Raw genomic sequence first — 24,018 nt, 5'->3', positions numbered from 1 at the left:
TATGTGAAAGTGTCTGAAATTTTCTAGTAGAAAAATCGTGTTTTTTCAAACTAAATTTACTGTTTTACTGTTTTATTATGTAACAATATCTAAACATCTCCTCTGAGCAATTGGGTGTTTACAGTGTTTGACTAGGACACACAAATGACAGCAAAAAACATTATTTTACGATAATAAAACAAAATTTACACCGCTGGGACAAACCGGAAGCGTTCTTTGTGGCTACGCGCAGCTCCAATGCGCAGCTACGTCACTATCCGGTTCCTACGACAGAGAAGAGCGCGAGATAGAAATCCAAGAGCGCGGACAACTCTGGCGCTCCGCACCAGCTGGTTGTATAGGCTGTAACATTAGAAAAGTGCCGAGCCTCCATCACCAACACTGGCTACAGCATAGAGACATTAATCACGGGTATTACGACGACATAATACCGAGTACGTATGTACATGACGTGCAACGGCCGCCGGAGAAATCGCTTTCGGACCGTAAACAACAGAAATAGAGGGAAATGTCCCGGTGGCCGCGCGGGTAAGATGTTAATATTTATTACCTAAATTAGCTGTGCTTATTTTATTTTTTTTAACACGGGGGATAATGTGAGTATTTAAAGTCTTCTGTTTAATACAGTCAGTTGGAAACTGCAGTCTTTACTGTTTGACCTAACCCTGCTATGCCTGGGAGCTCGCTTGTGTCTGTGCCGCCCTTTTTCCGGACACGGAAAACAGGCTTAGGGTTAAACTTGAGGCCAAACACGGTTTCTCTTAGATCTCACTAGATAAATAAATCACTGCTCAACACAGACATAATTGGCAAACAGTATGTTATTTCTGCGAGCTGTTGTCCGCGCAGTTGCTAGAAAAATAAGAACGATAATCTAGCTCTCTTCCGGACATCACCAGGGCCGGTCAGTAGTGAGTTGTCTGTCAGCTATGTTCGTCCACATCACAGTTGTTTGTCTCTCAGTGAGGATGGAGAGGAGGCCATGCATCAGGACACTGATTCTGATGTGGCAGAGCAGAGGGATGGAGGGAAAGTGAAGGTGAAATGGACTCAAGAGGAGGTATTTGTTTATTTTTATTTTTTAATATATATAATGTAAACCAGACCTTCATTTAAACATTGAAGTAAACCGACTATTTAGATGGCTTTAGAGGACAGGGATCATAAAAATGCTCATTTTTGGGTGTGTATACAGGATGAGAAGCTTAAAACGCTGGTTCAGAAACTGGGACCAAATGACTGGAAAACCATAGCCAGCTACATACCTGTGAGTCTGAACATCTTTTCTGTAAGAATGTATGTCAACAGAAATCTTTTTCAGTATTTTGAGTTTGCTTTTTTGTTTTTTAGAATCATACTGAACATCAGTGTCAGCACCGCTGGTTTAAAGTCTTGGACCCAGAATTAGTGAAAGGCCCCTGGACTAAAGAGGAAGATGAGAAGGTAGGTAGTTTAGAGGTGTTAACGGAGTAAATATGTTGTGAATAAAAGCATGCTGGTGATCTTCTTTTTTTTTACTTTTCTTTTTTGTCCTCTAGGTTATAGAGCTTGTCAATCTTTATGGCAACAAACAGTGGGCACTGGTAGCCAAGCACCTGAAAGGCAGACTGGGGAAGCAGTGCAGAGAGCGCTGGCACAACCACCTCAATCCCAGTGTCAAGAAGTCTTCATGGACGGCTGAGGAGGACCTCATCATCTATAAGGCTCACTGCCTGCTTGGCAATCGCTGGGCTGAGATCGCAAAACTGCTCCCTGGAAGGCAAGTAGCTACTCTGCCAGAAACAGAATTTGGCTGATATGAGCTTTTACATGCAAACTCCTGCTCTTTTCTGAATTGAATTCTTAAATTTTTAACTTAGAAAAGTTTGATACTTTGCTGTGCTTGTCAGATACTTTGTAACAACTGATGAACAATTTAATCAGCTGCCTATCTGGTGGGTCACTTGTCCTGCAATGGACTGCATGGACTCCTACACCACAGTCTTAAACTTAAACAGTAGTCCTTGTTCTGTTCTCAGCCACAAGGGACTTGTTCCAGCTAGACTGAGCCTGTAGGTCACAGCAGATCTTCGCAGCAGAGTATTGTCTACTGTTGTTTGTTGGAATCCTTTCATCCACAGGGTGTGAGACACACTTAAGAGGTAGTGTATTACATTGTTGGATGTCTCAGGAGAAGGGCCAGGGCTAGGTTGTTAGCAATAAGTCAACTTTCAAAACAAGTGCAAGGATTACTTTGTGTTGCCAAATAAAGTCAGTATGTGGGGAAACACTGCAATTCATGTCCTGATATATATTGACAGGACGGACAATGCAGTGAAGAATCACTGGAATTCGACCATCAAACGGAAGTTAGAGATGGGCTTCTACTCCGGGGAGGTCTTCAGGCCCAATGAGCTGGAGGAGCTGTGGGCTCGTGTTAACAAGGATGGTCAGGTGGGCTGTGTTTCCATGATGTCCTCCTCTATGATACAAGATACAAAAGATATGTATGGTGAGATACAGAAATTGGGTTCTTCTCATTACACAGGTGCCCAGTTGCTCTCAAGACAGTTCAGACAAGGACTCTGAGCAGAAGATCCCTCCTTCAGTAAGTGACTGTTCGCATTCATTAAAGAAAATAACACAGTTATCTTAAGTATCAGAAACTAGTCTATGCTAGTGTTGTTATAGAATCTCCTTTTTCCAATAGCTGCAAGAAACGTCAGCTAAAGCTGGCACCAGCAAAGCTGGGCCGTCAAAGTCTGTTCCCTCTCCAACCAACAGTCTGAGTCCCAAGAGTGAGGTGGACAGCACAGGAGCGCTGAACAGCACCAGCTGGGTGGTGGACAGCTCCGGATTTCTGTCTCCCACTGGCCCAGCTCTGAAGGAAGTGTTAGACATGGTGGATGGGGTGAATATCTACAATACTACGGGGTTATTTAAAAAAAAAAAAAAAAACTGTCCTGGTTTTATATTGTCTATAATGTATTCTCTATACAGTTTGTCCTGCACCTGTTCAGTCTTGGCTATTTCACAGTCGTGGTTGCATGCTGACCTAACAAATAAATGTCTCTTCTGCACTAAGGATCTTGATGGCTGGTGCAACCTCGCAGCCTTTGACCTCCCCGAGGACAGTCCCAGCCCAGAGCGACATCAGTTTCGTCTGGAAGGCAGCGCCCTGCAGGAACTAAGCAAAGGCAGCAAAGGAGAACTCATCCCCATCTCTCCTGGGGGCGTCACACCCCCCTCCATACTGAGCCACCGGAGCCGAAGGTGCATCGCTTTGTCTCCCGACGCCAACAAGTCCATGACTCCTAAGAGCACCCCTGTCAAAATCTTGCCCTTTTCTCCATCTCAAGTAAGTCCCTTGTTCAGTGGTACTCGCAGTCATGTCCTATTAATGCACTCTACTGACAAATGTGTGTTTTTGCAGTTTCTCAACATGTGGACTAAGCAGGACACTCATGACTTAGAGTCGCCTCTCACGTCCACACCCGTGTGCAGCCAGAAAGCCATAGTTACCACTCCACTGCAGCGAGACAAGACGCCTCTCACTCAAAAGGAAAACTCAGTGTAAGAGTCCTCTAATTGGTGGAGGCATCTGATGGCTTCGTTTTTCATGGGTTCATCTAAAAACAGACAAATTTCTGAAGATCTGATGCCATCAAAGCATCTCCACCAACTTATAATAATGATTCTTGCACATTTTAATCTCATGTAATGTTCTTAGAATTATTAGAGTGTGTTTTTCTACAAGTACAAAGGGTTGTGGATTGAATATGTCAGATTCAATGGATTAACATTTATTACTAGTATTTTTTACATCAATTCAGTTTATTCATTTATTATATAGAACCAAATCACAACAAAAGTCACCTAAGGCACTTTATATTGTAAGGTAAAGACACTACAACAATAGAGAGAAAACCCCAACAATCAGGCGGACCCCCCCCCCCCCCCCCCCCCCCCCCCCCCCCCCATGAGCAAGCACTTGGCAGCAGTGGGAAGGAAAAACTCCCTTTTAACAGGAAGAAGCCTCAGGCAGAGGTTTGGAAACAGGACAAAAGAGACACTGTGAAAGAGAGTGAGAGATTAATAATAACTAATCATTAATTGTAAAGTGGTGTAAAAATCAGATATCGGTTTGATGCTGATTCAAGTTTGGAGAGATTAGATATTGGTGACGATGGGCTAATCGAGTCCTATGTTCAGTGTTTAATGCAGCACTTGCACTAACATAATATCTCGCCAGCACCTCGATTACTGTAACTATTCAGCCTGCTTGTGTCTTATCTGCTCAAAGCCACACGTATTAGTGAGGCGGTACACCCACCAGTGAGGGTGATCATAAGTGACGTAACACTGAGCTGAAATGAGTGGATAAAATTGGAAGTAGGATTTTTATTTTTGTCATTAACATAGTTTAAGCAGGGCCTGATGTTAATCTGAACAATGACTTCTAGCGTCTTTCTCACAGTAAGAATTATACGTTGTTAATCTAACACAGTGTATATGAACTTCTCTGTGTTCTCCTTTTTGTTTTCTCTAGTTTTGTTACACCCAACCACAAGTCTGAGCTGTGTACCCCACGAACTCCAACACCGTTTAAAAATGCCATGGAGAAGTACGGGCCTCTGCAGCCTCTGGTGAGCATCAGCATGTGCTGTCTGGGAAAACATGCTAGCTCTCGTCTTTCTCCTGTGCTGTTAACAGCCTTTTCTGCTCTTTTGTCAGCCTCAGACTCCCAACCTCGAGGACGACATAAATGAGGTCATCTTGAGAGATGCGGGGATCGACTTAATGATGCGCTTAACTCCACCCGAACAGAGGCGCAAAACTGTGGTAACTAAAAGCCGATTTTAATACATTGCACAGATTTTTAGTCATTTCAGTCAGAGGCTGGTGTCAGACTCACTTTCTGCCCAACATTTGATTCCAAGTAGGCCAGACTGGTAGATTTACTAACCTAATACACCTGCATATTGTTCCCCTTTCTTTTAGTATAAAGAAATATAATAAGATAAGATAAGATAAGATAAGATAGAACTTTATTAATCCCTCGGGTGGGTTCCTCTGGGAAATTCGACTTCCAAAAAGCACAGCAACGACCGAAGTTACAGTTACAGAATTGTTATATATATATATATATATATATATATATATATATATATATATATATATATATATATAAGCAAAACACCCAGCACGCCCCTGCGGGCGGTTTATCCTTCAAGCTCGGGTCCTCTACCAGAGGCCTGGGAGCTTGAGGGTCCTGCGCAGTATCTTAGCTGTTCCCAGGACTGCGCTCTTCTGGACAGAGATCTCCGATGTTATTCCCGGGATCTGCTGGAGCCACTCGCCTAGCTTGGGAGTCACCGCACCTAGTGCTCCGATTACCACGGGGACCACCGTTACCTTCACCCTCCACATCCTCTCGAGCTCTTCTCTGAGCCCTTGGTATTTCTCCAGCTTCTCGTGTTCCTTCTTCCTGATATTGCTGTCATTCGGAACCGCTACATTGATCACTACGGCCGTCTTCTTCTGTTTGTCTACCACCACTATGTCCGGTTGGTTAGCCACCACCATTTTGTCCGTCTGTATCTGGAAGTCCCACAGGATCTTAGCTCGGTCATTCTCCACCACCCTTGGGGGCATCTCCCATTTTGACCTCGGGACTTCCAGGTTATACTCGGCACAGATGTTCCTGTACACTATGCCGGCCACTTGGTTATGGCGTTCCATGTATGCCTTGCCTGCTAGCATCTTGCACCCTGCTGTTATGTGCTGGATTGTCTCTGGGGCATCTTTACACAGCCTGCACCTGGGGTCTTGCCTGGTGTGATAGACCCCAGCCTCTATGGATCTTGTACTCAGAGCTTGTTCTTGTGCTGCCATGATTAGTGCCTCTGTGCTGTCTTTCAGTCCAGCTTTGTCCAGCCACTGGTAGGATTTCTGGATATCAGCCACCTCCTCTATCTGCCGGTGGTACATACCGTGCAGGGGCCTGTCCTTCCATGATCCTTCCTCGTCTCCCTCCTCTTTCTTGGGTTTCTGCTGCCTGAGGTATTCACTGAGCACTCGGTCAGTTGGGGCCATCGTCTCATCCTGGACTGTGGTGCTGACACTCACCAGTCCCCGGCCCCCTTCCTTCCGCTTAGCGTACAGCCTCAGGGTGCTGGACTTGGGGTGAAACCCTCCATGCATGGTCAGGAGCTTTCTTGTCTTTATGTCAGTGGCTTCTATCTCCTCCTTTGGCCAGCCTATTACCCCAGCAGGGTACCTGATCACAGGCAGGGCGTACGTGTTGATGGCCCGGATCTTGTTCTTACCATTCAGCTGACTCCTCAGGACTTGCCTGACCCTCTGCAGGTACTTGGTGGTTGCAGCCTTTCTAGCGGCCTCTTCATGGTTCCCATTTGCCTGCGGGATCCCCAGGTACTTGTAACTGTCCTCTATGTCTGCAATGTTGCCTTCTGGTAGTTCAATCCCCTCAGTTCTGACTACCTTCCCTCTCTTTGTTACCATCCGACTACACTTCTCCAGTCCGAACGACATTCCAATGTCATTGCTGTATAGCCTGGTAGTGTGGATCAGTGAATCGATGTCTCGTTCACTCTTGGCATACAGCTTGATGTCATCCATGTACAGGAGGTGGCTGACAACTGCTCCGTTCCGTAGTCGGTATCCGTAGCCAGTCTTGTTAATGATCTCACTGAGGGGGTTCAGGCCTATGCAGAACAGCAGTGGGGACAGAGCATCTCCTTGGTAGATCCCGCACTTGATGGTAACTTGTGCTATGGGCTTGGAGTTGGCCTCTAGTGTTGTACGCCACATCCCCATTGAGTTCCTGATGAAGGCTCTTAGGGTCCCATTGATATATATATATATATATATATATATATATATATATATATATATATATATATATATATATATATATATATATATATATATATATATATATATATATATATATATATATAAAAATACAGAGACAAATATAAATAAAATATACAAAGGGGATAAATAGAATAAATAGGAATAAAAAATAAAAATACAAGTGAATTGCACATTTCAAGTATTGAGTCTATTGCACTGTTGACTATTTACAAAAAGTATTGCACAAGGTATTGTACAGTGAGGTGAAGAGGCACTACAGCTTAGTTGTTCCCCCCTCCTTTGTCCACCTGTTTCCCCTCCAGAGAGGAGTTAAACAGTCTGATGGCGTGTGGGACAAAGGAGTTTTTAAGTCTGTTAGTTCTTGTCTTGGGGAGAAGCAACCTGTCACTGAACAGACTCTTCTGGTTGTTAATGGCCGTGTGCAGAGGATGCCCAGCATTGTTCATAATGTCCAGCAGTTTCTTTAATGTCCTTTTCTCTGCCACTGTCACCAGAGTGTCCAGCTTCATGCCGACCACAGAGCTAGCCCTCCTGATCAGTTTCTCCAGCCTGGATGAGTCCCTCTTTGCTGTGCTGCTCCCCCAGCACACCACAGCATAGAAAAGTACTCCAGCAACCACCGACTGGTAAAACATCCTCAGGAGCTTCCTGCAGATGTTAAAAGACCTCAGCCTCCTGAGGAAGTACAGTCGGCTTTGGGCTTTTTTATACAGGTGCTCTGTGTTGCATGACCAGTCCAGTTTATTGTCCACCCACAGCCCAAGGTACTTGTACTTGTTGACCACCTCCACCTCCTCCCCCTCTATCTGAACCGGCAGTGGACCTTCTCTGGACCTCCCGAAGTCCACAACCAGTTCCTTAGTCTTTGAGGTGTTGAGTTGCAGGTGGTTTGTGTGACTCCATGCGACAAAGTTCCTCACCAGACTTCTGTACTCCTCTTCCTGATCATCCCAGATACACCCCATGATGGCCGTGTCGTCTGCAAACTTCTGAATATGGCATAATTCAGAGTTGTAGCAGAAGTCAGAGGTGTACAGGGTGAAGAGAAGAGGAGACAGCACAGTTCCCTGTGGTGCTCCTGTGCTGCTGACCACTGTGTCAGACATGATGTCCTTCAGCCTGACGTACTGTGGTCTGTCGGTGAGGTAGTCGGAGATCCAAGCCACCAGGCAGGGGTCCACCTCCATCCTGTTCAGTTTTTCCTGAAGCATACAGGGCCGGATGGTATTAAAGGCACTGGAAAAGTCAAGAAACAGTATCCTGACCGTGCCTTTTCCCCCATCCAGGTGTGAGTGGGCTCTATGCAGGAGGTACAGGATGGCATCCTCCACTCCGACACCCGCCTTGTATGCAAACTGTAGTGGGTCCTGGGCATGTTGTACCTGTGGTCGGAGGAGGTTGAGGAAGAGCCGCTCTAGAGTCTTCATAAGATGTGACGTCAGTGCCACCGGTCGGATACCCCATCCATTAATATGAGGCTGAGATGTATTATAAAAATAAACACAATTTTGAGTTTGTCCACTTTAGGAAGATGCTACTACAGTAAATTAAAGAAAGTCGTCATCATCATGGCTCATTAGGCTTACACTGGAAAAAATAAATAAAATAACATCATAAAATTAAAAAAATTCTGGCTAGCAGCTCAATATCTAGAATTTAATTTAAAAATCATTAGTGTTCTCTTAATTCACAAAAACTGTCTCTTTTTTTTCATCCCCATGGACCCGCTATACTAATATAGTAGTAGTGCGGGTGCTCTGACATCTTGATACTCCTGATCATAACATCCATAGTATACATATTGTGCACTAAATATCTAAAACCTGGAGTGAAACTGATCCTAGGAAAACTACTAAAAGTCTCACTAGCAGTTGTAAGTAGATGTAAGTTGCTAAAATCATCAAACTTTACAGTTCAGTTACATGTGCTGTCATGCTCTGTCAGTGATAGCAGTGTGTTTCTGCTCACATGCATCAGGTCCCTTCACTTTTGTACACTTATACTGTGGGCAGTATAACACAGTGCTAATCCTACACTGAATATTCGAGTTTAAGACACAAATGCCAAAAAACACTAATACCTGGGGCAGGGAAAGGATCTACCGCTGTTTATGACATATCCTTCCCCTACTGGCTGAATAGTCTTAGGTGGTCTTCTTTCCACTATATAGGCTGCACGGTTTTGCACTCTTTTTGTTCTGCTATGTTCCACATAATTTAAAGAAAAAAATCATTCTGAGTGCAACATGTATGAGTATAATACACCTAGAGCCGTAGCTGCAAACTGACAAATGTTAGTACGGAGGAATTCTGTTTAAAAGGGTTTTTGTAATGGTGCATGCAGGGGATGCTATTTTATTCTGTTAATGACCTTCAGCTACACAAACACTGAGCCTTTTGTAACTTGTAAAGTTTTGGAACATAGCACCTCCTTTCTTCACACTCAGGAGTTCCCACCTCGGGGCTGTCAATCACAGTTGTCACACACAGAAAGCAGCCTTGTTCAGTCGCTGTACCCAAAGCAGGCTCTTACTGCCACCACTCTGTGAGAATGCTTTGAGCTAAGAGCTGCTGACAGCTCATTGCTACCCTCCTTCCATTCTTCACTCAGATATTTTTAACAGACCTTATTTCTCTTTGCCGATTTGATCGTCTTTTATTGCCAGCATCGCCCTCCTATGAAGAAAGTGCGTAAGTCGTTGGCGCTGGATGTAATGGACTGCCAGGTGATGCCTACATCCAAACGTAAATCAGCCAAACACAACATCAAGGTAAAGTGTGTGGAAACGCTTTATTAGCCTGCGTGTGGTTTAGTCATATCCTAATTCTTGATATTTGGTCCTTACTTTTTTGGCCACAGGAAGAACCGATGTTGATTTCTGTCAGCTCTTCACCACTTAGCAGCAAGCGGCACGAAAACATTTTGGATCAGGGCTTCCTTTTGGGACCAAGTGACAGTGCCATATTTCCCAGCACAGTCCCCCCAGTTCCAGTATGTTCCACCTTTTTGCTCTTTTGAGAGGAGTTATAAGTGTAATCAGAGTGTGAAGTCATTTACATCTGTTTATGGGTTTTTTTTTCCTCCACAGATGTCAAAGGAATGGGAAATGGTTGTTTGCGGACAAACTAAAGACCAGTTAATAATGACAGAAAAAGCCCGGCGCTACCTTCGCTCACTAAAATCCCACGCTCCTAGCCGGGCTCTGATCCTGTCCTGAGATGGCTCGTGTTTTTACGCCAAAATGTTACTTATCCAGAACTTACAGTTGCTATTTTCCCATTTCTCCTGAGGGCCTGGTGTACTTTGTGGCGGAGAAAGAGTCACGTCTTGTAAGGTTAGCGCCATGTTTGAACAACACGTTAGCGATCAGGTTATTGACAGTGTTAGGCCTGTCTGAAAGAGAATGTTGCTTTTAGATGTAGAGTCAGGCTGCCAGGCATGTTTAATTCCATAGTTGTTATTTCAGTGTTTGAAAAGAACGAATGAATGTTGAGGGGGAAGAAGAAGAATGTGTAAATGAAAAATCAAGGCTGTATAGTTTTGCCATCACTGGGGAAAAAAAAAAGGTTTTACATGTGATTAAACAGTTTTTTTAACATTGTGTTTTGTACAAAGGTTGCCCCTCCATATCCATGTTCTGTGTTATAGAGGATTTACAGGTTGAACAGTAATGCATGAAGGGAACACTTATTGTAGGATCTATTTAGCATGTATAGAGTCGTTTTATGATGCATTTCGGTACACACAAATTGTAGCTTCCCACACATTGGAGAGAAATTGACACTAATCATATCTCTAAAGATGAGGAGCTACCCATCAAGATGCGTACATCTCAAGTTTTAATCTGTAATAGTCATTTATGTGAGATGTAGTGAAGGTGTAAAAGTGTTCCAACTGTTGGTGTGAAGGGGATTATAAATAATGTGACACTGTAAATAGAGTTGACTGTTTGCTCTGTCATACAAGAATGTTGCAGAATTGAATAAAATACTGATATGTTCAATACACTTGCTGTTTGATTATGCTGCTGCAACTTTGTGATGCAGTCCTGACAAATTAAGGTGTATAAAGTAGGCTTTGTTTTAGTTGGAATGTGCTGAAAGTGTGGTCTAATAATTGGAGCCTGTCTTAGTTTATGCAACATTTTGTTCAATTATGTTTATATGGCACCAATTCACAACATTTGAATCGGGTCACATTATATTACAAGGCAAAGACCCAACAATCAGGAAGCCTCAGCAGGTTAAAGGTTAGAGGTTAAAGTTCTTTCCTAGCTTGAGTTGGAGTTGTCCAGGTAACTTAAATTAAGATATTAACTTTCAGAATTTTCCAATCACATTTTCTTAATGCAAGATCTAAATTTCTGAGTACACAGGAATGTGAAAAAACAATTTCCTAAGGCTCTATGTAATCCTGTGAAAAATTCAAAAACAAACTGTTTCCATTGAAAGTATCAGTGTAAGTGGAGTACACTTAATGTACTCACCATCAGCACAAGAAACCACCTCGATAAAAACAGGTTTTGGCAGTTGACTCACGTGGTGTACTTTAGGGTGACCATATTTTGATTTCCACATAAGAGGACACTTGGCCCGGTCATGAAGAACTTTAATAATACCGTTTGCTTCAAGAAAACTTTAACATTATTAAACGACGAAAACTTCTCTATGCGGTTAATGAATGGTGAAATAAAAAAAGTCATATAGGCTTTTACAAGTCAAGTGCAAAAAAAGAGCACAGTTGGTCACATTAGTGTACTTTTAAAATTAGTTGTAAAATGCTTACAATTTAAATGCGGTTTTTATAAATGAAAAACAAAAACTAAACAAGTCCGATTTGCAAATACTACTTTACAGTGATATCGGTAGCTGTATAGGTACAAAAATCTAGAAATTTCCTGAAAGCATCCAGAATCCTGTTGCAGTATGGCGACGGCACAGCTGATATTTGCGAACATGATCTACAGTTTGCATTCGATGTCAAAGAATGTACATATAGACCATTATTTTATTTACAGTGCGTCTTACACGTATACAAAGTATTTATATATTAAAATAATAATAATAAAAATGATAATTTTAGTGGGCATTTATTTTTAAATGCAACGTGTACAGCCGGATATCCCCCTACTGACAGGTCGCGCTCTGAGACACCGGAAGTAATCGTCGCTTTTGGTGACGCTGCATTAGACCTCAAGACATGGACCGGTCTAGTGAGTACATTCCTTTACAAAACGCCGAATTGAATGTCATTTATGTGCATCTTTGGTTTTATTCATGTCGTGTAAGCTTTTGTTGAAATGCAGGTTTTATCGTTGGTGGAAAAATACCGCTCTGTGCTCGCAGTGTGCCGTTTCCTACTGACGTTAGCTTGCTGGCTCGTAGCTAGACCTGCACGAGCGAGCGTTACATGAATGAATGAATTGTATGTTGAGAAGCTATTATAAAAATGTATTATTCTGTTTATTATATATTTAATTTTGTGTTTATGAATTCACCTTTCGAGCAGCAGCCGGCGTCAGATTACTTAGTCCATGCTGTGTGTCCGCAGGGCTGTTCGGGTTGTTCTTTCTCAGCCTGGCTCTTTCCGGAGCTCAGGCGCTCACACCGTCACATTACCTCTCCCTGTCTGATGTGGCCCGACTGCAGAACCTCCTGAGCCAGCAGTTCACTGACCTGGAGTCCGCATACTACTCAGTTGTAGGTCTGACCAAGCTGGGAGCGACAGTTCCCGATCACGAAGTGAGAAAAACAGTCCTTCATTATTTGCATATGTAATATATGGACTCTAGACTCCCATCGGTCTTCACTATGTGGCTGTTTTGCATTTGTTTGTTTTTAGGATGTGTGCCAGTTTGTGAAATCTCAGCTTGATTCCACTAGTGTTGATTCACTCTTCTTTGCTGCTGAGATCAGTCGTGCCATTTCAGGATGTGAGGTATAAAAATATTTCATGGTGTCTCTCTGTCTGTTATCCCTTCTTTCTGTTAGAGATAAGTGTAACAGAAATGCATGAATTACATTTGTGTGCATTGTTTTTGTTTTTAACTCTTTAGATCCCTGTATCCAACGAAACCCGCGACCTCCTCCTGGCTGCAGTCAGTGAAGATTCGACCATGACTCAGATTCATCGGGCTGTGACTGCTCTCAGCTCTCTTGGGCTTCCTCTTGCTTCCCAGGAAGTTGTAGGTTCCTTGACAGCCCGGATCAACAAAGAGGATAATGTTATGGCGTAAGTGTTAGATGCTTTTCAGTTGTCATTACCAAAAAAATACAATAAAAATAAAGAGAGTCTATGCATCTTATTTTACAATAAATGGGTGTTCTCTTTGGACAGCATCACCATGGCTCTGCAAACAGCATCCCAGCTTTCCCAGCAGGCAGAGCTCGGAGGAATACTGGAAGAAATTGAGGTGAACTTTAAAACTACCACCAGATGGTGCTGTCTCACTATTTTTTGATTTATAGCAAGAAATCCTATATCTTCAAAATGGGCCCTATTGTATTTACTTATGGTTTTATATTTTTATTCTTTGACCCTAAAAGGATTGCTTTGCATGATGTAAAGCTGCAAATGATCCACATTTGTGTTGCACTAGGCCTTGGGACAGCCTCTTTGTTCAAATGAGGCATTTTAGTTTCCTTCTGGTTGGCTTCTTTTTACCAGTCACAAGGTGTGAACAACAGATGAGCTGAGCAAGTCAGTGATATCCTCTCTCAGTGACAGTAAGGAGTCAGGAGTAAAAAAAACCTCTGAAGTTTTGACTCGGAGGTGTTACTTGTACATATGCTGACCTTGGCTTTGTTTAATAAGAGTATCTATCACTGCAACAATATGCACGACAGAAATTAAGGTAAATTCTAACTCCCCTTCTGATGGCTTTTCCCTTCCAGGATCTGACAGCTCGCTTGGATGACCTCGGTGGCCTCTACCTCCAGTTTGAAGAGGGACTCGAAGCAACCGCCATGTTTGTGACCGCTGCTTATTCCCTGTCAGATCACATGGACATGGAGCCTCCTATCAAAGAGGTCTGATATCTGTTTGTGAGGTGCTGTACCAGCTGAAGTTATATCGATTTGGCTTGGTATTGATGGCAAATGTTCTCTTCACACAGGATCAGGTCATCCAGCTGGTGAATTCTATCTTCAGCAAGAAATCCTGGGACTCTCTGGCTGAGGCTTTCAGCGTGGCAAGCGCCGCCGCTGCTCTGTCCGGCAACCGCTTCCACGTACCGGTAGTCGTCACTGCCCAGGGCCCAGCTACTGTTTCCCACAGCCAGCCAACCCTGCAGGTACACATGATGGATCGTGTTCTATCTACAGCCCTCAGTGTGGTTTTTAATCACCTCACAGTCACATCACCCTGTCTCTCTCTCTTTCTGATTCACAGCTCCTTGTCACTGATGTCATGTCTCAACCACTAGACTCAGCCAACGTGGTGGTGGAATCTGCATACGCTGTGGCCTCGAAGGCTGCTATTCTCAACCAAGCACCATTCACAATTAATGAGTATGTATAAGAATCCAAATGTGTTAGCTGTACAGTCGTCTCTCAAGTTCCCCAGAAGTTGAGATTTATCCCCAACGACAGGGTAAACTCCAGTATTAAAGCAGGCAGTTGTCATTGGCTGTAGATTGTGTTTCTAATCCTCTTTACATAATATCCCAACGTACTTTCATTTTACAGTAAATTGTGACTGCAACCCCAGCTGTTATACTGAGTTCTTCTTATTTTCTCCTTTTCAGCGGCGTCTTTGAACTGAACTTCATGTCCAGCCAGCCAGCCAGCGGATATTACCAGTTCACCATTGCAGTGACCGGGGACAGCCGGCTGGTTGCCAATCATGTCGAGGTACGTTTTTTTTCTTGCTGCATTTAGCTGGAATTGGCATGCACAATAATAGTCATTGTTATTTTTCCAATCAGTGGTTCTTTATTTAGGTTTACAGTGACTCCTTTTCCCTTTTGTCAGGGGTATATGTAAAATAAATCATTGTAATAACACACAATCAGAACAATAAGAAAAGTAGTCTTAGACCCCCCCTTAACTAATATGAAATATTTGCCTGAGGCCTGTAGTCTGCACCTAAGGTCACTTTTAATTGCTGCTGTTTTGAAGCAAATATGTGACTCGTTAGTGTTTGCAGAGCAAAGCAACAAGCAAATATGAAAAAGTCAAAAAAAAAAATTTCATTTTTTCTTTAACTAAAAAGCTTAAAATACACACAGCTCTCTGTTAGTCACATGTTATGTTACGTTAGGGCAGTGGTTCCCAAACTTTATTTTGCTGGGCCCCCCTTTGTTTTACAAGAAAAATGTTCGCGCCCTGCGCGCGCACAAACACATCCTCCAACCACACACACCCATATTTTGCTCCATTGCGGTTTATTTCACACCTCAAACATTTAGTAAACAATTAAGCAAATACAAGTAATCTGCAATAAATTACAGGTAATAATAAAATAAACTACTAACTCTTGTACAGTACGTCCACACCTACACGGGTATTTTTGAAAACGCAGCTGTTTCTATGTGCTTGGGCCTTTCGTCCGCACCTAAACGGCGTTTCAAATCACCGAAAACTGAGATTTTTTTTAAAACTCCTTTTTTATGTTTACGTGTGGACGAGGAATACAGAGTTCGTAACACAACGTCAAAGGTGTGTGCCTTTTTTTCACGTCACGCTGTGCGCCACGTTATTGTTTACGTGAGATGAATTGCAGAATGGCAGATAGAGACAAAATACTGTTAATCTTCAGGTTTTACATGTTTACATATACACACGCAGTTACTGTCCCTCCATTTACAAAGGCAGAGGCGTCACAGTGGGATTATTTTACGTGTAGTTGTTTTTTTTCCTGTGTAATAATATTCAACATTACTATCAATCCATTTTTCAAAAAATGCCTCTCTGTGCAAAATGGGTTTAAAAACAAACAGCTGTGGGATCCTGTTTGTCCGTGATTTGAACAGCCCAGCGCTGCTCCCGACGCAGGGAAAACCAATCCTGCAGGGGAGACCTACCTCGGCACTTGTGCAGGTGAAGCCAAAGGGAAGATTTGCTTCACCATATTTTCTAGTCTTTGGCTTAGAATGAAGTTGGTTTGGAAACATATTCCGCGATGCTTCATCTCCTGCTTTGCGTTTGTGTGGGCGCCCCGTGCTAGCAGTGTCCAAGCCTCCCCCCCCCCTTTTCATACCGCGCCCCCCCTGCAATGGCTCTGCGCCCCCACTTTGGGAAGGTCTGCGTTAGGGCATGTCGCGTCTCTTTCTTCATCCTCGTCTTTATATGTAGCCACAAACATCCTCCCAGCTGTTGTACTGTTATTCTACCTTGAAAGATGACATTACCCAGAATACCATTCTGTAAATATGAAAGATTTGGAAAGTGTTCATATTTCAAACACTGTTACGTGCTTTGATTTCAGGAAGCTGTTGATTATTAAAGCAAAACTTATGTGAATAGGTGGAGATGTTTGGCCATAATGTACATCTACCATGTTTGGGAAAAACCAAACACGGCACATCAGCACAAACTCTTCTTCTTTCTGGCAGTAAAGTTTGGAATGGCTGAAAGAGAAAAGAATCAACATGTTGTAAAGGTCCAGTCAAAGTCTAGAACTCAACCTGATCAATATGCTGTTGATCTTAAGAGAGCTGTGCTTAAATGAATGCCTTAATCAAATATAGTCAAACCTCAATGAGCTGACGCAGTTTTGTAAAGAAGGGTGGGGTCAGAATTCCTCTACAACGATGTGAGAGACGGATAAAGTCGTACACAAAACAGTGACGGTGGTTCTGCTAGCTGTTGAATGTTGGGGTGTGCTTAGTTTTGAACAGCGCTGCATAGACTGCATAGAAAACTTTCCTTTTAATGAATATACTACAAGTGTAGCTTGAGCTTCAACTTCTTAAACTGTGTCCACACAAAATGATTCCCTTTGAAGCTGACAGCTCATCGCTTGCACACGTTCCAGGCTCCAGTTGCCTAGGTAACCCTTTAATGCATTTACTACTAGGTCATATCTCAATCGAAAGTATCCTGCACTCGCATTGGTACTCGCTTTCCGCCAACTTTGCATCCCAGTGATTATTTTACTCGATCACTTTCTGTGGGCTCTGGTCGCTACGTGTGGATGCAGCTCTAACTCCTGTAAAATCCACAATAGGCATTTTGGTTTATTGAGTGCTATTTGACTTATTATTGACTTAATATTCATATAATTAAAGAAATTACTGCATGTATGCTGATACATCTGGTGTACTGCCCATCCCACTAACCAGCAGGCTGTTTGTATTAATGACAAAGTGCCTGCTGTTGGGCTTGTGGAAATGGTGGTCCTCTACAGCTTCAGGAGCTTTCTTTCACTGCTGATGTTCAGTTATGGCAGAAATCAGAATAGTTTTGTTCAGTAATGAGTTTGCAATTATTAACACGAGTGCTCTACAATCTTTATGTATTTCCTAACTTAAAAACATGTTTGTTTTTTTCAGCAGATTGAACTTTAGCTACAATCTAACTGAAAACCAAATAAATAAAACTTGATCAGGGAGATGTGGTTATGCAGATGATCTTGTTTTCTATATAATTAAAAACAAAAATTAGAAGAACATATTTGTGCAGCTCTTGTTCATTCATATTGAGACATGACAAAGCTGGAGGGTGGGGTATAACAGGATACTGTGCAGTATGTGGGAACAATGGTGCACGTCATCAGACAGTCTCTCCATGGAGACTGTCAGGATATTTCACCTGGTTGTTCGCAGGAGAAGTGCCGTAAAATGCTCTGTGTCCAATGGAAAAGGGAACACGAGAGAGAGAAGTACAAAATCAGGCTGCTTTCTTGGCTCCTCGCAGCTGGCCAGTCACGACATGAAGTGGATGTGAACCCAGTTACAGAAATCGTTGGACAGTCCACTCTAACGTGGTGCTGGTGTGTGTGTGTGTGTGTGTGTGTGAAGTACCTGCTGCACCAGTTTAAAATTTGTGTTCATTCAAGTCCAGCAGCTTGGAGAAGGAAAGCAGAAGAAGGAAAGGAGAAGGAAAAACAGGGATCCATCATTTCTTAAATGAATAAAGAAATAATTATGTTTATAAGGTTCTCATCAGCAAGTATTTTATTTGCCATGTACTTTGTGGGGAAAAAAAAAAAAAGTAAAATCATATGTCAGTCCAGCAAACCTCTGATCCGAGGGATGATGGCACCGTCTTGAAGTTGGCACTTGTAGTTCTCATTTTGCTCTTTTGCAGTCTCGGTGTAGTCACGTATGGACCAGCTCTCCATCTGCTACACATTTTGGTTGGAGTGGCCCTCCGGGGCTGCTGATGCAAGCTTTGGTCCAGCTACTGTTGAGTTGGATTCTGCGATCCTCTCTGGGGAAGCAGCTGAATGCTGTTGAGTTTTTCCACAGTAGCATATTAAACCATATTAAGGAGACATTTGAGCAGTGATTAAACTTTGAAAACAAGAGTAAAGGGATTGTCCACTCCTTTTAGATCCATCACAGATGTGTAGAATGTGATTTGCATCCAGGATAATCTGTTCAGGCTTTAATATACCCGGGCTGCCTGCCCGTGTGCAGGCTGTGTGGGGAACCACTGAATTCTCATTGCATTGTTTGTGCACACACTTTGACTACTGTACTCATGACTCTGCTTTGTACTCTGTCTCCACCTGTAGCTTAAAGTGAAGGTGTCCACAGAGGTGGCTGTGACCAACATGGACCTCTCTGTGGTGGATAAGGACCAGAGCATCGGCACAAAGACCACCAGGTTGGAAATCAAATTTAAAAAGTGGTGCCAGCTTTTGTTGATCCACCGTAAGAGGAAAGTAAAATACTAAAAGATTTTCATCTGTTTTTGTCTTTTCTTTTTGGTAAATACACATGCAGGGTGGACTATCCTTCCAAAGCTAAGAGCTCCTTCACAGCAGACAGCCACCAGAACTTTGCCATGTCCTTCCAGCTGGTTGACATTAACACTGGAGTGGAGCTCACACCTCACCAGGTGTGTAATCAGAGTGTGACAGGAACACATGTCTACAGCAAACTGCTGACAGAACACTTGTTTCTGACTTCGTCTGCTTTTATAGTCTCGTTTGTGACCATATGGCCCTCATAGTGAACGTCTAGTCAAACGCAAGAAGACACACACTGGTTATGGCAGGAGGGTGAGCTCAAACCCTCACCTGATGTCAAAAACCTGTTTCTTGTCCATGTTGCAGACCTTTGTACGGCTGCACAATCAGAAAACTGGCCAGGAGGTCGTGTTTGTGGCCGAACCCGACAGCAAGAACCTGTACAAGTTTGAGTTGGACACAGCCGAGCGGAAATCGGAATTCGACTCCATCTCTGGCACCTATTCTCTCTACCTCATCGTTGGAGACGCCACTTTAGAGAATCCCATCCTGTGGAACGTGGTGAGTGTCTGAGGCCTGTTGGCGATAGCGAGTCCTCGCTGACGTAAACCCTGCTCACCCACTTTTAATCTTTTGAAAGGCCGACGTCATTCTGAAGTTCGTGGATGAGGAGGCCCCGGCAACAATTCAACCTAAGACTCTTTATGTACCCAAACCAGAGATTCAGGTACTAGTTATGCTCTCTTAACATCTCATTTACTGGCTGATGATAGAATGAAACCAGCTTGATTTTAACAATCTCCTCATGTTTGTGCAGCATCTGTTCAGAGAACCTGAGAAGAAGCCCTCCACAGTGGTTTCCAACACCTTCACTGCACTCATCCTGTCTCCCTTCCTGCTGCTGCTCATTCTGGTAATAATAATAATAATAATAATAATAATAATATGTTTGTACAAAATGTTTCCCTTTTTTTTTTTTTTTCCCACTCTCCATCTAGCTGTGGTTTCGTATACGTATGGAAGTAATTTGCTATTTAAAGAGACACACCTACAAACAAACCTATTTCATTATCAGTCCAAGCTTTCCCTGATAGCTCGTCCGCCTGTGCTATTGCTCTGTGCAGTGATCTTTTTTTCCCCTGTTGAAAAGCTCTTCAGTACGAAGCCTTCACAGACAGTGAATGAGACTCTAGTCCACTATGACTATAATACTTGTTTTAATTTGAAATCACAAAAGCTATAGTGTATTTTTCCCCTGGCATTTTCAGTGATGAATAATAGTCATTGTTGCCGTGGATCAGTTCATTGTGCGTTAGGTGGTAAACAATTTTTTTTGGCTCTTTTGTCCTCTTGCAGAGGACGAAAAATCACATTGTGTTTTATTCCCCTCTCTCCTCTGTAGTGGGTCAAGCTCGGCGCCAACATCTCCAGCTTCAGCTTCTCTCCGAGCACCATCCTGTTCCATCTGGGACACGCAGGTTAGTCCCCGTGTTTGAAATGAAATCTTTGCCACAGACTCGACTTTTTTCCAGCTTCTCTGCCTGCTGTTTGCCCGCTGTTGTTCTACACGATGAGCGAATTGCTGTAAGAACAGCTGACATTACGCAGAATGATTATTCTAAGTATGCATTATTCATGAAATTCCCCAAACACCTCTGTGACATTAAGTCAGTTTTCCATGTGCGGAATTTAGCAGCCAAAAGAAGCAAAAATTTAAACCCAGAAAAGCACGACAACAGGAAATGCAAATTTCTGCTCATTTCCATCATCACTATTGTTGTGCAAATTGCTCTCCAAAGTAAACATCTGGTGGGGCTACATCTCCCATGAAGTGTCAAAACCACTGAAATCGAGGGCACTTCATGATGACACAAAAGTGCGACAGGCAATTGTGACAGGAAAACAATGCAGAATTCCAGCAGACTTAGCTCTGTGCGTTTTTTATCACCACAGAGTTCAGTGTTCTCGTCACGCCACACAGATCCGATGCTTCACCTGCCACAGTGCTCTCTTTAAAGGGAGGTTTGTGTTTTAGGCATAAAAAATTTCCTTCGAAGTGCCGTGTCTCCCGATGTCTCTGTGCACACGTGGCAAAACCTTCATGGCTCTGTAACAGTTTAATGTAATTTTTAACGCAACTTAAAACATTTTCGTGGAACATTTGTGCTTTCTTAGTGGCCGCTTCCCAGAATATAAAGGGAAAAATGTGTGTTCCCCAACCAGTTAGCAAATGTTGGCTGGTTACTGCTGGGTGAAACCAGTTGCACAGGGTAGTGTTTTTAGAACCAGAATGGGATAGGAAACCTATCTCATGTTAGTGACTGGCAGCAACCTGCCACAACTACTTGCTAACTGGGTCGGGTTCAGTTTTTCTTAGACCAGCGGCTCCCTGGGGATCACTAAACAGTCACTAGGCTGAGGGACTCTTAGAAGTTTAAATATTTAAATATTGGACTCATTTAGTGTGACCCGTAACAAGTGACTGAGCCCATAAACTCATCAGCAACGTGTTTGCAGATGTCAGGACAGAGCGTGGTTTCTGTAAGCTTTGTAGGATGAGCCATTAGGAAGAAGCCACTTGTTAAATGCTAGTTGAGTTGGCATGTTAATTAACCAGCTAATGTGATCCATGATACTAACACATGTAGGCTATAGTGTAAGTTTTAGAGTGAATGACGTGACAGCACAATGGCTACTACAGCGCAACAGGATGGTGGCTGCAGTTCTGTTAATGGCTGTTGCTGGCTGTCCAAACCACAGGACCACTGTAATACTTCCAGTAAAAATATTAAAGGTTTTATTCTATAATTATTTCCTTTTGTTACCATGAAGATATATGTCAAATTCAAAGGACTATGGCTCAGTATATCATAGCATTGGAGCATTCTATATGTTGTGAAGGAGTGGAGATGGGGAACTTGGCTGGGTGGTCATTAATGTTCAAATCTATTTGGCTGTTTCATTTCAGCTATGCTGGGCCTGATGTACGTCTACTGGACCCACCTGAACATGTTCCAGACTCTGAAGTACCTGGCAATCATCGGCGGTGTAACTTTCCTTGCCGGAAACCGCATGCTGGCCCAGAAAGCAGTGAAGAGGTACGCCTGCCAAATGCGACTGGCACAAATGGCTCCTAGAGAGTCCTTAATGGTAGAGAGAAAGCCTAGCCCTTTTCCAGATAACAAGGACTTCAGTGCTGTGAGGCTTCTAGGTAGTTCTTATCTCCAAACTTGAGGGAAAGTGCCTATTCTATATTCGTAGCTGTTCAGTGGGCCTGCAGAGGCTAATTTCGATATCAGGCTCTCTGCCAGTAGAAGAGCTTGTGCATACTTGGAAAAGGAGAGAAGAACAGCAGCAAGATCTAAAGGAGTGAAAGCAGTGATGATATCAGGGGCAATTTCTTCACCGTGATTATGTAGAGCTCTTTGAGGGCCAGAGTGAGCAATTTGTCTCTGACTCGAGAGCTCGCTTTGTAATTGTCCGCCTTTACCTCTTGATCTCACAACAGCCCATTTAACAACGTAGAAGATTTCAATTAATGATTTCACCAATGTCATTCTCCAACTGAGGACTTTGTCCCTTCTTCCAGGCTAGTTTTTGTCTCGTGAAGCTCTTTTCTTTTCTTTAACCCTTCTATCCACACCTCGCTGTGTCTTACAGGATTGCTGCAGAGCAAAGTAGTAGATTGGCAAAGTATAGAAGCCTTCGATAAAGCCTCCCCCATATGTAACAAATGAGTCGGTTCTGCTTCCAGGCTGAAGTAAGGGCATCCTCACAGACTGCATCCACTGCGCATTTCCATAATGTCTCGCAGCGTGCATGGCTGTGTGGTGCTCATTCTAACTCCGAGTGTTCACATGTACTTGCTGCCACCCCCCCACCCCCCCTCTGGTTTGCCTCTTCACTCATCCCACCACGATCACTGCAACCATAGCCATGCAGCCACTTGGACAGTCCCTCCATTGTGTTGTCTAACACTCGTGGTTCTGGTTGTACCATTACATTTGAGAGATGTGTTTTGTGTCCATGTCCGTGCATCGTCCACGACTTGAGAGATTTTGGTCATGATGGTTGCTCTGTGTTTTTGCCTACTTACACTGTGTTTTTGTGGTAGGGTGCACAATCAGAATGCATGATCCATGATTTGTCAGTGATCAGGTGCTCAGTGAGAACCCAGAGAGGTTCTCATTCATTCATTCATTGTCATGTCTGTAATAACTAATGCTTGTTTTTGTATCTCTCCACAGAAATCAGAAAAAATAGGGGCAAGAAAAAAGAAGATGATTGTTTTGTTGTTTCCATCAAAACCTTGTTTTGTTTTTTGTTTGTTTTTTTTTGTTTTTTTTAAGAGAAAATGGGACGAAAAGTTGAAAACTTCAAAGCATGCAGTTTGTCTGTGTTGCCAAATGGAAGAAATTGAAATATCACCACGTCTCTGGGAGTCTGGAATAACACTCAGTGCAGAGGACTGTGGAGCTACTGATCATTGCACTTCATCTTCCTGTGAGATTTGTTTTCTTATTGCGAGCTGTTTTTGTTGGTTTCTTTTTTTTTTGTTTGTTTGTTTTTTTAAACCTGGGTTTGTCCCGCCCCCCTCCTTATTTTATTTTATTTTTTTTGGTACATTCCTCTTTTTTGTCCCTCAGCTCACCTCGTAACATTTTTCAACTGTTAATGAACCATATTGGCAGTAATACTGACACATGGAACATTTCTGTGGCTGTTTCCTATTTGATACAGAGTCGATGTCTCTGAGAAAGTCTGTTAATAAGTAAAAAAAGAGGGCAATTTGAGGATGTTTTTGTAAAGAAGAACAGGAAATAAAGGTGCTGGGGAGGTCAAGTCTCACGTGTTTCTTTCTTTTTCTTATTATAGAGAAGAATATGAGCTCAGTGGGTTTTTTGTGTATGTCAAATTGATTATATATATATCTCTTATATATTTTATTTTTTTGTCATCACAGTAGGGGAGAAAGAAATGATATTTGCTTGGGTAAAAACATTCTTCTTTTTCCAGCTACAATCTAAAGGTGTCTCCTAAACACATTAGATAAATGATAAATGTACTTGCACTGCCATAGTACTTTCTTAATCAAAGTCACACTGCTGCTTTTAAAAGCTACACCTTTAGTGATCCCACAGACTCCACTGAATGCATCAGAGGCCATTCAGGGTTCAGTATCTCACCTAAGGACTCTAAGGTGCTTGAACTGGAATAGCCAGAGATTGAACTACTAACCCTCTGATTGGTAGATGACCTGCTCTATCTCCTGAGCCACAGCAG

General features: G+C 42.9%; 2 protein-coding genes across 3 annotated transcripts; both read left to right on the top strand.

The window, feature by feature from the left end:
* Positions 1–67: 67 nt before the first annotated feature.
* mybl2b (v-myb avian myeloblastosis viral oncogene homolog-like 2b) lies at positions 68–10,886 on the top strand. Its single transcript, XM_026168969.1, has 15 exons — positions 68–528; positions 964–1,060; positions 1,196–1,267; positions 1,351–1,443; positions 1,539–1,759; positions 2,301–2,433; positions 2,528–2,587; positions 2,690–2,890; positions 3,065–3,337; positions 3,413–3,552; positions 4,529–4,625; positions 4,714–4,821; positions 9,545–9,649; positions 9,739–9,870; positions 9,968–10,886. The coding sequence occupies exons 1-15, from the start codon at positions 509–511 to the stop codon at positions 10,094–10,096; spliced, it is 1,881 nt and encodes a 626-aa protein (XP_026024754.1). The 5' UTR covers positions 68–508; the 3' UTR covers positions 10,097–10,886.
* A 1,125-nt stretch (positions 10,887–12,011) lies between these two features.
* rpn2 (ribophorin II) lies at positions 12,012–23,577 on the top strand. Of its 2 annotated transcripts, XM_026168967.1 has the most exons (18): positions 12,012–12,091; positions 12,430–12,620; positions 12,721–12,816; positions 12,935–13,110; positions 13,216–13,291; positions 13,773–13,907; positions 13,994–14,170; positions 14,269–14,387; positions 14,624–14,729; positions 18,559–18,650; positions 18,770–18,884; positions 19,102–19,296; positions 19,376–19,462; positions 19,553–19,648; positions 20,138–20,213; positions 21,704–21,833; positions 22,396–22,495; positions 22,983–23,012. In XM_026168967.1, exons 1-17 carry the CDS (start codon positions 12,079–12,081, stop codon positions 22,445–22,447), a joined length of 1,932 nt encoding a protein of 643 aa, XP_026024752.1. In that variant the 5' UTR covers positions 12,012–12,078; the 3' UTR covers positions 22,448–22,495; positions 22,983–23,012. The 2 variants fall into 2 exon arrangements, with proteins under 2 accessions (XP_026024752.1, XP_026024753.1); XM_026168968.1 differs by lacking the exon at positions 22,396–22,495 and having other exon boundaries at positions 22,983–23,577.
* The last annotated feature ends 441 nt before the right edge of the window (positions 23,578–24,018 follow it).

The sequence above is a fragment of the Astatotilapia calliptera genome, chromosome 5 (genome assembly GCF_900246225.1).
Source record: "Astatotilapia calliptera chromosome 5, fAstCal1.2, whole genome shotgun sequence".
NCBI lineage: Eukaryota > Metazoa > Chordata > Actinopteri > Cichliformes > Cichlidae > Astatotilapia > Astatotilapia calliptera.
Note: the sequence above shows the minus strand (reverse complement) of the source record. Positions and strands in the feature narration are given on the sequence as shown.